The 15296-nt window shown below is 39.6% G+C and overlaps 1 protein-coding gene across 4 annotated transcripts in view; it reads right to left on the bottom strand.

Moving 5' to 3' along the window:
* Nucleotides 1-15296, bottom strand: part of tjap1 (tight junction associated protein 1 (peripheral)) — an 84150-nt gene that overhangs the window by 15625 nt on the left and 53229 nt on the right. For all 4 annotated transcript variants that reach the window (XM_053679592.1, XM_053679590.1, XM_053679589.1 and 1 more), the window contains 4 exons: nucleotides 14098-14293; nucleotides 11764-11792; nucleotides 4851-5012; nucleotides 191-257 (listed from right to left, as the gene is read on the bottom strand). In XM_053679592.1, coding sequence (XP_053535567.1) covers nucleotides 191-257; nucleotides 4851-5012; nucleotides 11764-11792; nucleotides 14098-14253 — 414 coding nt within the window. In that variant the 5' untranslated portion in view covers nucleotides 14254-14293. The remainder of the gene's footprint in view (nucleotides 1-190; nucleotides 258-4850; nucleotides 5013-11763; nucleotides 11793-14097; nucleotides 14294-15296) is intronic.

Genomic DNA, 15296 nt, shown 5'->3' with positions numbered 1-15296 from the left:
CATCATGCCTTTTAAAGGTTCGTCAATGTTATAGAGCCTAATCTAATCCCTGTGACATGGAGATATAAAGGCTGGTCTGACTCTCAGCAAACTGAGTATCATTATATTACTGAAACCAATAGAAAGGAAATGAAAGACATCTGTCTCTAAAATTAATTCAGGAGGTAAAAGTAAAAGGGAGAGTGATTACCAAGGCATGAAGCTTCTCTTCCAGATCCTGGTTAGCTCTCTGGGAAGCTGTGTAACTGTTCTGCAGTCTGTGGGAGAAACACACATAATTAACACCGCAGGAACAGGAAGAAACGCTCGATTTTGCATCAGCTCATGCTCTGCTTTTTAGAGACAAAGAATCAGTCATTAATACAACAGTACAGAACCATTATACCATATTCAGCAATGCATTCGGGGAAATAATATTACAGCGGCCTCATCTGTTTCTTGCCTTACATTTAGAGTGATGCAGACTGGCAGTGTTTTCAACGACATTCTTAATAAGGCAGCACTGACACTAGACAGGTATGGCCTGTGTTTAGATAGGCAGATTAATGATGTGCACGATAGGCAAACAGCCCTCTGGAATACACACTGGAGGTTGTTTGTTTGTTTTTAAATCTGAATTTTTTTTGCAAGTTTTCAGCAGCTCTGACACACACACACACACACACGACTGTAAAAGACAGGATGAGGAGGAAACCATGCATTTTCATCACCATAACTCACTACATCTTAGGAAGAATATACAGATATCCAGAGGATATGTCGTGTTCTCATACAATGTTCCAACAGATAACTGCCAAACACTGCTAGGACAATGTATAGGAGAAGTGCTTTATTGCCACCCCCCCAACACACACACTCTTTAAATTAATGTAAGTACATAGAAATACATTTAGATAGGAAATGTGTTCAGGCATGGCGTGCATAAAAATCATAGTTGTATGCCTAGATATATCATTAACAAATAACATTAATAGATGTTATGAAATTAATCACTAAAATAAATGTTTATACATATTCTGCTTAATCGAGCAGTTCAAAATGTGTTTCTCTACACAATAAAAGGTAAAGTATTGTGTGTGCTGGGAACAGGAGAACCCAAAAAAAAACAAAAAACATTAACATTAGTGTCCAAAACCTAACTGAAATTTCCATCATATTCCAGTTCATATTGATATTTTGGAATTGCAGCTATTCACTTCAGCAGCAAGCTTTAAATTCATCATCATGTAAATCTTGCACTGAAACACTAAACATTTCGATACTGCAGACTACCAAACCAATCACAACAAAACCATAATATCACTGGTATACATCATGTCTGTGTCCTCTACGTTTTCAAATGTTGATGAATATAATATTGGAGCATTTTTCTAGATCAAGTGGAATCTGGTTGTCATTGTGCCCCCGCCCCCCCAAAAAAAGTTAAAAAGAGATGCCACTAATGCCACTTTAAAAAAACACTTCATGCGTAGAAATCAGAACTTGTGCACGCTATGCTGATTTCACCAAGCTAATAAACTTTATTTGATCTTATACAATGGTTACACATCCTTAAAATAATCTGATGGTCCGATACAGATAATACACACTATATATTTATCCACTCAAAAGATAAAAGCACGGAAATGAAGCTCCATGATCCAATGGACGAATGAGTTTATGCAGTGAGAATTAAATAGCTTTAACTGCGCAATAGTTAAATATTATGGACTAATTTCAATAAGGATTCATTTTCATTATTGGATGCTGCACTTTCGGTTCAGGCGGCGCGTTTTAAGGAATTTAACAGCATGGTTTTGCTGATATTTCACTAGAGTGCAAAAGGTGAGCATATTTGGGTCAGACAGAGGATCACAAGATTGAAAAATCAACCACTCATATGATTTCATTCTAGTTTTTTTTTGGTAATATACACTAGTATCAGAACATTGCATTTGTTTTTATGTCAGAAATAATCCAAATAACAGATAATCCAGTTTAAAATAACGTTCTGTTATATTTTCATGAAATTCTCGGAGATGCTCTAAGATGCAAGGCTTAGAGGGGTATGAAAACAGATACGATTCATGATTAGTTAGGAAAGGTATGCCATTCCTGTGATTAAGAAGATAAAAAATGCTAATTGATTACAGTGGATTGTGTGTCTGTCAGTGGCAGTGTGATGAGGATGAGAAGGCATGAGACATTAATACATGAACACACAACGTTGGCTGGGCCGCCTGCAAACAAGCTGATTGATCTGTTGACCACACAGTATGACAGAGCGTTAACATGCCCCGCTTTGCAGTCTCGTTATGCACAAAGTATCCCTTCATCTAATATACCATTCTGAATACATTCTCAGTTGATGGACTGGGGGTTGAGTACAATTCATGTTTTATAAATCATTTTCAATCCACCAAGTCTTAGCCTGAATACATCGCTACATCACATCCTGTAAATACACACATTTTTAAGTTCAACATTAATAAGGGATTATCAATATCAATATAAATGTATGCTTACACGGACTACTGGGATTGACTCAGTCTATTTCACAGTTAATAGAGTTAGCTGGACCGCCCGCCCCCCGTCTCTCTCTCTCTCTCAGATCAATATCATTTTACACAAGGGGTTTTCTGTCTCACCTTGTAACAATTAGAGCTGAACAAATCCATTTTTACCAGCACCACTGATTGTACGTGAGTACAGCCATAAAATCATACTATGTAATATAACTCCGGCTTCACTGACACATGCAGAATGTTTGGTAATCACCACTGCTCAGAGTTTATCCTGGAATAGACAGGGAAAAAAATCCAAATAAACGATATCATGGCAGAGGTTAATTAGGTTGGCTCTTCAGATAGGTGGGGTCAGACTGGGCAAACTGGCAACGAGTGCTGATAAGCTGGGGAGAGGCCGAGAAAAATAAAAAATTCCTACTCTGAGTTTCTAAAACCCTCTGCTATAACCTCAGAGCCCTAATATGTGTGTGAACCTGGCACAGTGTACTCGCACGACTCTGATACACATGCACACTGTGGCACATATTCATTACCCGATTGTTATCCAATTAGACTATTATACAAAATGGCACTGAGAGTTGGAGAAGTGGAGCAGAAGCCGCAATGCAGTCTCCGATTTGACGGAAAGAATGCTGATTGAATCCGGATGCTTATGACAGGTATATAGCCTGATTGGAAATGAATCTCTCTGATTGCAACAGAATGAGACACTGACTTAATCAGGGAGACGCGATCAGAGGAAACAAGTGGCATTAAAATGAGAGCAAATCAGGCTGGATGATCAGGATACACAATACAAAAACAATAGGTCATTTTTTAAAAATTAACATTTACATAAAGTTTAAAAAATAGTATAGAGAGGTACATTTTGGCCAATGTTCATCTTGCATAATTGGTCTTACAGCATCACCAGTGATATTAAAAGAGATGATTGTGATTTGTCAATGTCACTCTAATCTCATCTTTGAGTTTGGAAGTGTATATGCTCTCATAATTTTTTTTTTTTAAAAACCCAACAGAAAACACACCTTGGCTACTCTTTCTGTATGGAGTTGAGTGATTTTGCAAAAACTTCCTATCATTTTTTTTCCCCAGGCTGGACCACGATCCATAATCTTTTTCTTTTTTGTCATGCTGGTTTTAAGACTATTTTGCAAGTTACTGAACGGAGCAATCAACCTAATTTCCCTATTGATGTAAATATAAGTGCAAGGAAACAAGAACAAAGTACCTTTTCAAACAAATTGTTAAAAACAAAATGCAAACAAGTATATCTAAAATGAAAATAATCAAGCATGGATACTGTACTGTAGCTTTCTTTGGCCAGGTAAAATGTCACAGCATCAGTAATGTTTTTCCAGTGCTTACTAGTTTTCTCCTGCAGTACTGTTCATGTGCACTCCCCACCTTGCTTTCTGGATTTCGGCACACTCTTTCAGGTGCTTTCTTGGTGGTTAAACAAAATGGGGAAAAAATAAATAAACTAAAAAAATAAATACTAAATAACTAAATTAAATGAAATACAGCAAATTAAATTCTGTTAATGCACTTTGTGTCTCAAGTATAGACAATTAAATAGATTGAACAGCTCTGCATCTGTAACTGACATCTGAGGTTAACATTTTAGAAGGTCATGATTCAGTCGTGATGTATTGAAGATGACGAGTGGTCTTGCACCTCAGTGTAACTAGGAGAGACAAGTGAGGACAGGAATACTCACGACAAAAGATATAAAGCATTGATATGAAATTTCAGCGTTTTTCAGACAATCATTCCAGTCTTATCACGGTCATGGCAAAAACACTGAGCAGGCCTTGTGCATCACTGCCTCCTTGCTACATGTGTCAGCTTTTCCATTTTCTGTCTTAGACAAACACCTTGCACACAGCAGATTAATTGAAACCGATGGTGCTCAACATATTCATGCACTCATAACTTTTCCTGCCTTTACGGTCATAAAAAATAGATTGAGAGGAAGGTTTGCGCTCCACGTTGGGAAGAGGAGACAAAAGTCCCAGACAGAGTGGAGAGACAGTAAGTACATAACCAGATGGTGAAAGCCAGCCAACAGCCATGGGAGGCTGAGTCAGTTTGTCTGGGCGATAGTGTGTTACTGAGTAAGGCAGAGCTACTGAGATAACATATCCATAGGGTATTCAAGAGAAACAGTGTGAGAGAGAGTGTGTGTGTGTGTGTGTGTGTGTGTGTGTGTGTGTGTGTGTGTGTGTGTGTGTGTGTGTGTGTGTGTGTGAGAGAGAGAGAGAGAGAGAGAGAGAGAGAGAGAGAGAGACAGACACACACAAAGAGTGCAAGACACAAACAAAGACAGATGGCGGGTCTAACCTTCGAAACTTGTCTTTCATCTTCTCCAGATCGTCCCGTGTTCGGCCCATCTCTGTCTGCATGTAGTGTCGACGGCTCTCAAACTCCTCCTCCATGGCCTCCATTTTGTGGGTGGTATGTGTGAGATGGTGGCGCAGGTCTTCATTCTGCTGTTGTAATATCCTGGAAACATACACAGGAAATTTTTTAAAAATCAATACTAATATTATTTTAATGGTCTAGAAAAGGTTTGTTGCTTAAGTCCACTACTAGACCGATACATCCTGTCCTATACATTACTTTGAATCCGGCATCCCTGCTCAGGCCAAAACCTAATGCTCATGTGTGTCTGCAAATGTAATCTAATCTGCATATTTGTGCAGGCATGTGCATATTAAACTAGGAAAGGTGTGTGTGTGCACATGTGTGTGAGAGGGGGATTTATATATTATAATTATATATATATATATATATATATATATATATATATATATATATATATATATATATATATATATATATATATATATTTATATATATATATATATAGAGAGAGAGAGAGAGAGAGAGAGAGAGAGAGACCATGAGGGCACTATGTGCTGAGGGCAGTTGGTTGTGTGCTGAGGAGAGGAGACAAGGGCAACTGTCATGAGACACAATACATCTGCTATGTGCTACAAAATTGTCTCCTCAGTGCTCTCGCCGAAGCCCACTGGCTCTGGGGACATGCTGCTCTTTTACATTAAAGGGGTCATATGATGCTTTTTAATATTTTCCTTTTCCTTTAGTGCGCAATGCATCTGTTTGTGAATGTATACGATCTGCAAATTTACACAGCTCATAGTCTCCCACAAAGGGATTTATTCTATCTAACAAAACACTGCTCCAGACCTGCCTAAAACGCCTCGATCCAAGTCCAGATATTACTTCCAAATGTCTGCAATTTCACAATTTGAAATATCAGCATAATGTCTCCATAATTTTTGTAATTTTTAATTATTATTATTATTTTTTAAAAACTGTATTTTATGTTGTCACTTCAGGACAAAGTTGTTACAGTGAAGAAGGCAAATTAAACCGTTCTAACATCGTATCGAAAAGGTAAGAGAGTTACAAAATAAACACTTACCACTGTGAAACGTTCTGCTCAAGTCGTTCTTGCAAAGTTGGTTCTGACTGACCTGCTTGTTCATCCGCATTTTCAGAATCTGACTCGGGCTCGAACTGATACGGTAAATGTGACAACATTATTAACTATGTTGCTTAGAAGCCTAGGAAGCTAAAGCTCGCCATTATGCTAAGGGGCGTTAAATTTCCGACACACGCTTGAGGTTTTTGGCCAATCACAATGCAGTGGGTCAGCTGGCCAATCAGAGCACTCTGGGCTTTTCGGAAAGAGGGGCTTTGGAGAAACCAGACCTCAATCGGAGCGTCTCAGGCAGCCAGGGATTAGAGGTACCACAATAATGTACAGTATGTGAAATATAATGTGTTTTTTGAACATTAAATCATGTTAACTTATTCTATTACACCCAATAAACAAAATAATGAACTTTTAAAAATCATCATATGACTCCTTTAAAACCACTTCCCAGAATTCCTCACCTTTCTAATTAAAATAAAAGCATATAAGGATTTCTAAGTAATTAAAAATAAATCTGTTCCAAAATGCAAAAAAAAAAAAAAGTCTGATTTATTCACTCCTACAAAAAAATAGCAAAGAGCAAAATAAAAACGCATGAAATATAAACAGCAAAAATAATAGCAAAAACAATCTTTAATAAAGTTGTGTGTAAATATTTGTTTAACCCAAACCAAATCAAAATTCTCAGTAGGATTTACAAAAGTTTTGGAAACGCTGGTTTCCTTTATACTCGTGTGTACGTCAAAATCTTGGGGCAGTGGTGGTTTGGGCTCTGGGTTACTGATCGGAAGGTCAGGGGTTCAAGCCCCAGCACTGCCAAGCTGCCACTGTTGGGCCCTTGAGCAAGCCCCTTAACCCTCTCTGCTCCAGGGGCGCCGTATCATGGCTGACCCTGCGCTCTGACCCCAGCTTCCTGACATGCTGGGGTATGCGAAGAAAAGTATTTCATGGTGCTGTAATGTATATGTGATCAATAAAGACTCATTACTCATTATTATTATTATTATTATTATTATGTTGAGCACCCATAAAGTGCAAAGAATGCTCCCAACACAGTTCACTTACACTTTGCGGCGCCCACACAACCCCATAATAGTTCAAGCACACAGAGGGCTGGAAACATGAAATGACTACTAAACCATGAAAGCAGAGGCAGAAAGGCAGAAATGGAAGTTATTTTGACTAACTTCTATACCAAGAACAGTGTATCAATTCAAAATCAAAAGGTCAAAATGGAGGGCCAATTACAGAAAAGATGAATTAGATGTAAATCAAGTGAGGTGAAAAGAAAATGGTGTGACATGAAAACAGAAAAGAAAACCAGATGCACACTGTACCCAGGTGATCATGCACACCATGTACACCACACAGGGAAATGGATATTTTTAAATTAAAAGTTGCACGTCATTAAAAGAAGATGCCGTGTAAAACGGAAGTGAAGCTTTCACTCTCGTCTTTAAACATCCTCTTCCAGATCAGTGTGACCTGTGCTAAACCTTCCATCAGCGGAGGCATTTGTTTATGGTTTATGGCTATGCATGGAGGACATGAATGTTTGTTTGTTTTTTAAATTATGGGTATAAAATAAATATCAAATTTCTTCTGTGTAAATGCACCTACAAACCATTTACGAATAAATGCAGCCAACTTTCAAAATGAGACCCACTGCTCCGGTATATCTAAATGTTTTCTCTTCTGTGGTAGCCCATCTTGCTTTCCTGTCTAACTCCACTTAAGTGTAAAGAGCTCTAGCCATTATTTCCATTAACTGGGGCCTGGCCTGTCTAAGTGTGTTATATATTATACACACACACACACACACACACACACACATACATATATATACACATACATACATACATACATACATACATACATATACACACACATACACACACACAGAGTATCTCACAAAAGTGAGTACACCCCTAAGTGAAAATGTCCAAATTGGGCCTAAAGTGTCAATATTTTGTGTGGCCACCGTTATTTTCCAGCACTGCCTTAACCCTCTTGGGCATGGAGTTCAACAGAGCTTCACAGGTTGCCACTGGAGTCCTCTTCCACTCCTCCATAACGACATCACAGAGCTGGTGGATGTTAGAGATCTTGTGCTCCTCTTCCATTTGAGGATGTCCCACCGATGCTTAATAAGGTTCAGTCCATCACCTTCACCCTCAGCTTCTTTAGCAAGGCAGTGGTCATCTTGGAGGTGTGTTTGGGGTCGTTATCATGCTGGAATACTGCCCTGCGGCCCATTCTCCGAAGAGAGGGGATCATGCTCTGCTTCAGTATGTCACAGTACATGTTGGCATTCATGTTTCTCTCAATGAACTGTAGCTCCCCAGTGCCAGCAGCACTCATGCAGCCCCAGACCATGACACTCCCACCACCATGCTTGACTGTAGGCAAGACACACTTGTCTTTGTACTCCTCACCTGGTTGCCGCCACACACGCTTGACACCATCTGAACCAAATAAGTTTATCTTGGTCTCATCAGACCACAGGACATGGTTCCAGTAATCCATATCTTTAGTCTGCTTCTCTTCAGCAAGCTGTTTGTGGGCTTTCTTGTGCATCATCTTTAGAAGAGGCTTCCTTCTGGGATGACAGCCATGCAGACCAATTTGATGCAGTGTGCGGAGTATGGTCTGAGCACTGACAGGCTGACCCCCCCACCCCTTCAACCTCTGCAGCAATGCTGGCAGCACTCATACGTCTGTTTCCCAAAGACAACCTCTGGATATGACGCTGAGCACGTGCACTCAACTTCTTTCGTCGACCATGGCGAGGCCTGTTCTGAGTGGAACCTGTCCTGTTAAACCGCTGTATGGTCTTGGCCACCATGCTGCAGCTCAGTGTCAGTGTCTTGGTAATCTTCTTACAGCCTAGGCCATCTTTATGTAGAGCAACAATTATTTTTTTCAGATCCTCAGAGAGTTCTTTGTCATGAGGTGCCATGTTGAACTTCCAGTGACCAGTATGAGGGAGTGTGAGAGCGATGACACCAAATTTAACACACCTGCTCCCCATTCACAGCTGAGACCTTGTAACACTAACAAGTCACATGACACTGGGGAAGGAAAATGGCTAATTGGGCCCCATTTGGACAGTTTCACTTAGGGGTGTACTCACTTTTGTTGCCAGCGGTTTAGACATTAATGGCTGTGTGTTGAGTTATTTTGAGGGGACAGCAAATTTACACTGTTACACAAGCTGTACACTCACTGCTTTACATTGTAGCAAAGTGACATTTCTTCAGTGTTGTCACATGAAAAGATATCAAATATTTTCAAAAATGTGAGGGGTGTACTCACTTTTGTGAGATACTGTATGTATGTATGTATGTATGTGTATATATATATATATATATATATATATATATATATATATATATATATATATATATATATATATATATATATATATATATATTTACATATATTTACACACATACATGTCCATACGTCTCTTCTCCCATCTTTGTCTCTTTATACAGTGGTGCCTGAAAGTTTGAGCCCTTTAGAATTTTCTACATTTCTGCATAAATATGACCTAAAACATCATCAGATTTTCATACAAACCCAAAAAATAGACAAAGAGAACCCAATTAACCAAATTAGACAAAAAATTTATACTCTGTCAATTATTTACAATGGAAAATGAGCCAATATTACATATCTGTGAGTGGCAAAAGTATGTGAATCTGGTGTGACCCACTAGTGCAGCAAAAACTGCATCTAAAAGTTTCCGGTAACTGTTGATCAGTCCCGATGTTTTGGGTCATATTTATGCAGAAATATAGAAAATGCAAAAGGGTTCACAAACTTTCAAGCACCACAGTACATGAATTGACCTAACCCTATTACTCACTATTCAATGAGCAATAAAAAATAATGCATATTAATGTACATTTTAATCTGACAATTTGACAAACTGTCCTCCTTGCTGTCTGACAGAGTGAACATGATGTCGTGTTAAGCCTTTCATAACAAAAATGGCATGTTAATCAGCATATGTAGATTTTAAAGCAGCTGAAAATGATAATTGCTTCATTCTTATTACAGTCCTAAGAGTCATCTCTCTTTTCAGAACAAATCTAAAAATTGTACATCACGCATTCACATTGAGCAGAGATAATGCCAATCAAACAGAAATATGAATAAATAAATAAAAAGTGAGGAATTCAAAGATAAACCCTACACAGTAAAGTGCAAATCTAATATCAGATTAGAGTAATGTCATTTTTCTGTTTCAAAGAGAGCTTCCGGTGTAGGAGAGGTGGAATCATGTGGAAGCAGCACAGAACGATTGGAAAGGGTTTTATGAATAGGCATTTGCTGAAGCCCTTATTATTAGCCTAGTTTGTGCGCTTTTCTGGTCACAAGCTTCAGAATAGTGAACACTGTGAGTTCTACAGTTCAGGGAAACAAAATTTTGGTTTTTTTGAGCAGGGTGTAGTAAATGAAGTGAAATAATGTTGCATGTTTGCTGACAAGCTACAGGAAAAAGTTTGAGGTTGATAATCTGCCAAGTCTGACAAATGGCCTTTTTCCTATTGAAGTAAGGAGTTCATCTTCACTCAAAATGTACCAGAATCTCTAGCAAATGCTAGAAAAGTCTGGATTGTGGGACTATATAATCACTGGTATGAAGCCCCTGGAATATATTAACTGAACACTGTGGTATAGAGTGGGCCTGTTGTGAAAAGGAAGTACCGTAAAGGCATTCCAATTTACCTGGAGAAAATAACCTAATACATTTCCTTAGCACCATTCGCTTTATTTAGTAAAGAAATTTTATGTTGAACACTGTTATAGTAATTAATTATAATTTGCAGCGAGTGCCTGAGGCATTTTCAATTCTCTATGAGCCATAAAGTACGACACAGGGTACGAGTAGTGACAAGTCAGGATGGCTGAGCTTGGTCCTTCAATATGACAAGGGGCAATAAAATAAATACTAAAAAGAGATTATGACGACGCTTATGTCTGGTACAGCAGTGGCCAAGCCTTGCAAATCATTCACTTCTTTCCTCCCATCAGTGAGCATCTAGGCCAATCAATAAAGCTGCCAGTGTCACGTGGCACAAATGCTTCTGTTATATATCGCTTAGGACTTTTTTTGTATTATGCATACAGAAAAGTTGGCGCATAATAATGCCTAGTGGCCTAGTAATAAACATTTTTTTTTTAAAAAGTATGTGCATCACTAACAAAAACAACAATTTCGGTGGCCAATTTTGAATCATTTAAAATGGTCAAAACATGGCTCCAGCAGCTTCGCACAGATGGTAGCAGCAGGCACTCCCGGGAGGGTCCTCCTCAGTGGCGAATAAAACACCAGTGATCACACTGAGCATTAATGTACTTAAAGAACAGCAAGACAGCAAAGGGAAAAAATGAGTCCAAGTGTGCATTGATCGATCTCTGCACAGAGACACTCTGTCACTCCTGCTGACTGACACCTGCCCTACACATTCCCATGGCTTACTAGCGTGTCTACCAAGTCTTCAACTTGCTGCCCCAGACATGGATATGGCAGGTTTAAATGAAACAGTAAAACCCCTCAGACTGAAATACAGAACATGCACACAACATGCTCAACATACTAAAAATATCACTCATGAATTATGTAAGGTACACAAAGAGCAACTCAGAGATGCACACACAACAGATTGCCAACCAATATGACAAGAAAAAAAAAACATGACCGTGTTTAAACCAATTTATATTTCACAGAAACAACAAGAAAAAGAGCAGCAGTTAAAAAAAAAAAAAAAAAACACTTACTTGATTTTGTCAGCATCTGATAATGACTCCTGCAAAGAAATGCAGAAGAATTACTTTATTTTCATTATCTTTAAGAGTGCATGTGAACATAAGAGCAAAATATATATATATATTATATATATATATATATATATTATATATATATATATATATATATATATATATATATATATATATATATATATATATATATATATATATATATTTTTTTTTTTTTTTTTTTTTTTAAACCATCAATAACACCAATCCATTCTGATTTATGATAGTTTTCCCCTCTCTGGTAATTAATATGCTTGTTTTCTGAAGCTATGAAATCACTTTGGTAGCTGTGTTCGTCTGCCCATTAAAAGGCAAAATGGTGCACAATGTAGCTTATGTTATTGGTAACTTTTACATTTTCTTTTCTACAAAGCTTAGCTCCAAGGACTATTCTAAATTTGCAAAGACCTAACAAATAAAACTGTTAAATGCTGAGTTCATAAAAAAATTAAAAACAGGCATGACGCTGAGAGAATCCGATGATTTGTATATTATATTATCATCCCATACATAAAGGAGTGTACCATGTAGTAAAACATGCAGTTAAGGTGGCAAGAAACTAAATGGACACAAAATCATACACTCAATCTCCTTAAACGGAGCTGTTGCTTGTTTAGTTTAAGGATAAAATTGTGTACACATTTTGTTTAGGACAACGTGCCAGACAGCAAATCACCACAAATAAATTAAACAGAGTGCAAGTGTTATGATTTTGTCACTTTGTTTTAGTATATTCTTCAGGTTTCTGTACAAATCTCCTTAGTTACTCAGACTTTACTGATCCTGATTTTAACCTCAATATACCTTACCTGTATCATTAACAAGGGAGCATGCTGTTATCTCACAGAACTCAACACAGCTATTCTAATCTGGTTCTCAGGAATGTTTGAAAAGGCAAATTAGTCTGTTTAAAATGAGTAAATCTGGCATACATCATCATCCCTTTGATTTGCTGTGACATATGAAGAACAGGGCTGACGTTTGACAATCAATGACAGAAAGGTATGGAGAATGAAGGGGAAAAATTGGTACACGTACCTTAATTTGTGATAAAAACAAAAAAGCAGTTTGTGATACGGGTATGTTTTCACTTTCTGTATGAACTGTAGACGTTCCAGCTTTTGTCAGCCCTGATTTATTCACGGTGTCCTTTGGCTGAGTCCTTGGCTCCAGCTGGGCTGACTGCTGGGATGGTGGCTGCTGATGAACCCCCTGTCGATTCCTGCCATCCCACTCGGTCTCACTGCTATGCCTGGAATCACCACTAACCCCTATCCGTCCATAATCAAAACATTTGGATTTACGTCGTGCTCCGTGCATTTTGATGTCCATATGCCATTGCTCTGGCTCTTGTTCCAGGTTGTCCTTTTTCAGAGAAACGTGCCTGGTTATGGCTCTGTCCTTTGGGGTGGTATATTCACCCCATGGTCGCCTCCTCTCCTGCTTCTTCCCTTTATGCTCCTTGGGATCAGGTTGCTGACAAGTACTCAGTTGGGCCTGCATTCCTTTAGCAGTTTCTTGCTTTTTATAACCCAGCAAGTTCAAGCTAGCAGGGCTCAGAATTCTGTATGTAATCTCATCCAAGAACTGTGAGAACTTAAGTTTTTCCTCCAGGAGCCGGAGCTTCCATTCTGGTAGTACCGAACTTGGTGAAGCAGAGGATATGGTGGCGTCATGTCCTGTGGGAGAGACACCTGGTTTCCTTTCCCGTTCCAATGACATGCTCTTGGGCTTTCTCTTATGGCTGTGGCTCCATCCCAGCATCTCTGCTGATTTGGACTTGCGCAGGCTGTCCTTCGCATGTACTCCCAGGTATCGTGTCTGCTTGAGGATACCCTTGGTTGGAGGTGCCCGTGTTGGATATACAGACTTAGAGAGACACTGTTCCTCTCCGGGAACAAAGATTTCTGCCTCTTCCTTAAAAACTAATGAGCGCTCCCCACTTCTGCTGGAGTGGGCTGGGGAAATGCACCGGATACTCTGCTGGGACCCTTTCCAGCTAGGATGATCCTCCTCAACAGACTTCAAAAGCAGGTCTTCGCTACGGCTAATAAACCGGTTCATGCCCTTGCTTGGTTTGGGAGGAAGGGTCACTCCAACAGCACCATGGCTGAATATCCGTGGAGGAGGAAGGACAATGAGGTCTAAGCTAGAGAGACTAGAAACTTCCAGTTCGCTATCTGACCAGGATGATGAAAAAACATCTGGGCCCTCAAGACTGTCTGTATATTTTGGGTAAGGGCTAGTAAAGCGTGTGCGCTGCAAAATGGAAGAATAATCTTGGAGACAAATTACCTGACTGGGGGCATGCTGGGCTGGAGCCGGAGAGTCACAGGTTGCTGTGGGGCTCCCACTAAGGTCCTCTCGGAACATGGGCTGGTTGTGGCGTGTTTCACGGTGCTGTGGAGGTGCCTTGCGGTACGGCTTGCGGGCTGGGGCTGCACTCGTCATTCTAGAAGCTCAGTCTCTATCCATACACCGACTGTTAATCCTGCCAACAGATAGGCATAAAGGAATTGCAGGAGCACCAACCCAGAGTCCTGCTTCATGAAATAAAGACTGCTCAGTTCATCTGCCTGTTCTCTTTCTCGCCTAGTTCACTACCTCAATCTCCCCAAGCGACTGCCATCAAAAAAACAGCTTAAATCAATAGGCTTTGATGAATGCAGCAGCACTGGGCAGTAAGAAACAATTGCCGGAAGCAGATCATCAGAGATTGAGGAAGAGAGGGAGGGGCATGCCATTTCAAATAACCATTAAAGATCTGTTAATGTTTGTGTGGAGTATTTTTCAACAATCTGACAAGGTAACAAGGTAAAAGTGTGCACATGTTTGCAACAAAGACAGATGGGTGAGCGAGAAAAGAAATAATTTGAGTGGACGGGGAGAAGAAGAACGTGGACCCGCTCTTAAGCTAGTGACTGATTACAAGCTGAAGTGTATTTCAAGCAGAAACCACAGCGTGTTGTCTGACTGCATAATCCTTATAGGAAGTTAAATTTAGAATGGGAAAACAGGCACATTGGTTTCTGTATGTTCACCCACTGACACAGGGCTGACCCTCTAGCCAGGGGTAGGGCTGCACAATTAATCGTATATCGATCGTGATTACGATTTTGACTGCCCACGATTAAATGAACATGATCGACTGCGATATTGCCGTTTAAAGTTCGTCCTCTGCTCATAGAAAACTCCACTACAGATCAAATCAAGTGCTTCCTAAATTTGCAGCCAATCACCATAGAGTGGCGCAGGGATGGCGTCATTTTGTAGTGCCAAAACCCAGAAACGGTTTTAGCATTTTAGCGCTTGAGATGCCAGTTTCGCTGCGAGCACCAGCGCTTGCACGAGGGGAAATCATGACACTAGCTCGATGCTAAATGGAACTATAGAGGTTGTCAGGGACATTAAACATCACGCCGAACAGGAAAAAATTTTGCAGATAAACCCAGGGCTCTACAGTGCAACCATTCACTCGCGTTTGCGACTGAAAA

The sequence above is a fragment of the Ictalurus punctatus genome, chromosome 3 (genome assembly GCF_001660625.3).
Source record: "Ictalurus punctatus breed USDA103 chromosome 3, Coco_2.0, whole genome shotgun sequence".
Lineage (NCBI taxonomy): Eukaryota > Metazoa > Chordata > Actinopteri > Siluriformes > Ictaluridae > Ictalurus > Ictalurus punctatus.
This window is presented reverse-complemented; position numbering and strand designations above follow the sequence as displayed.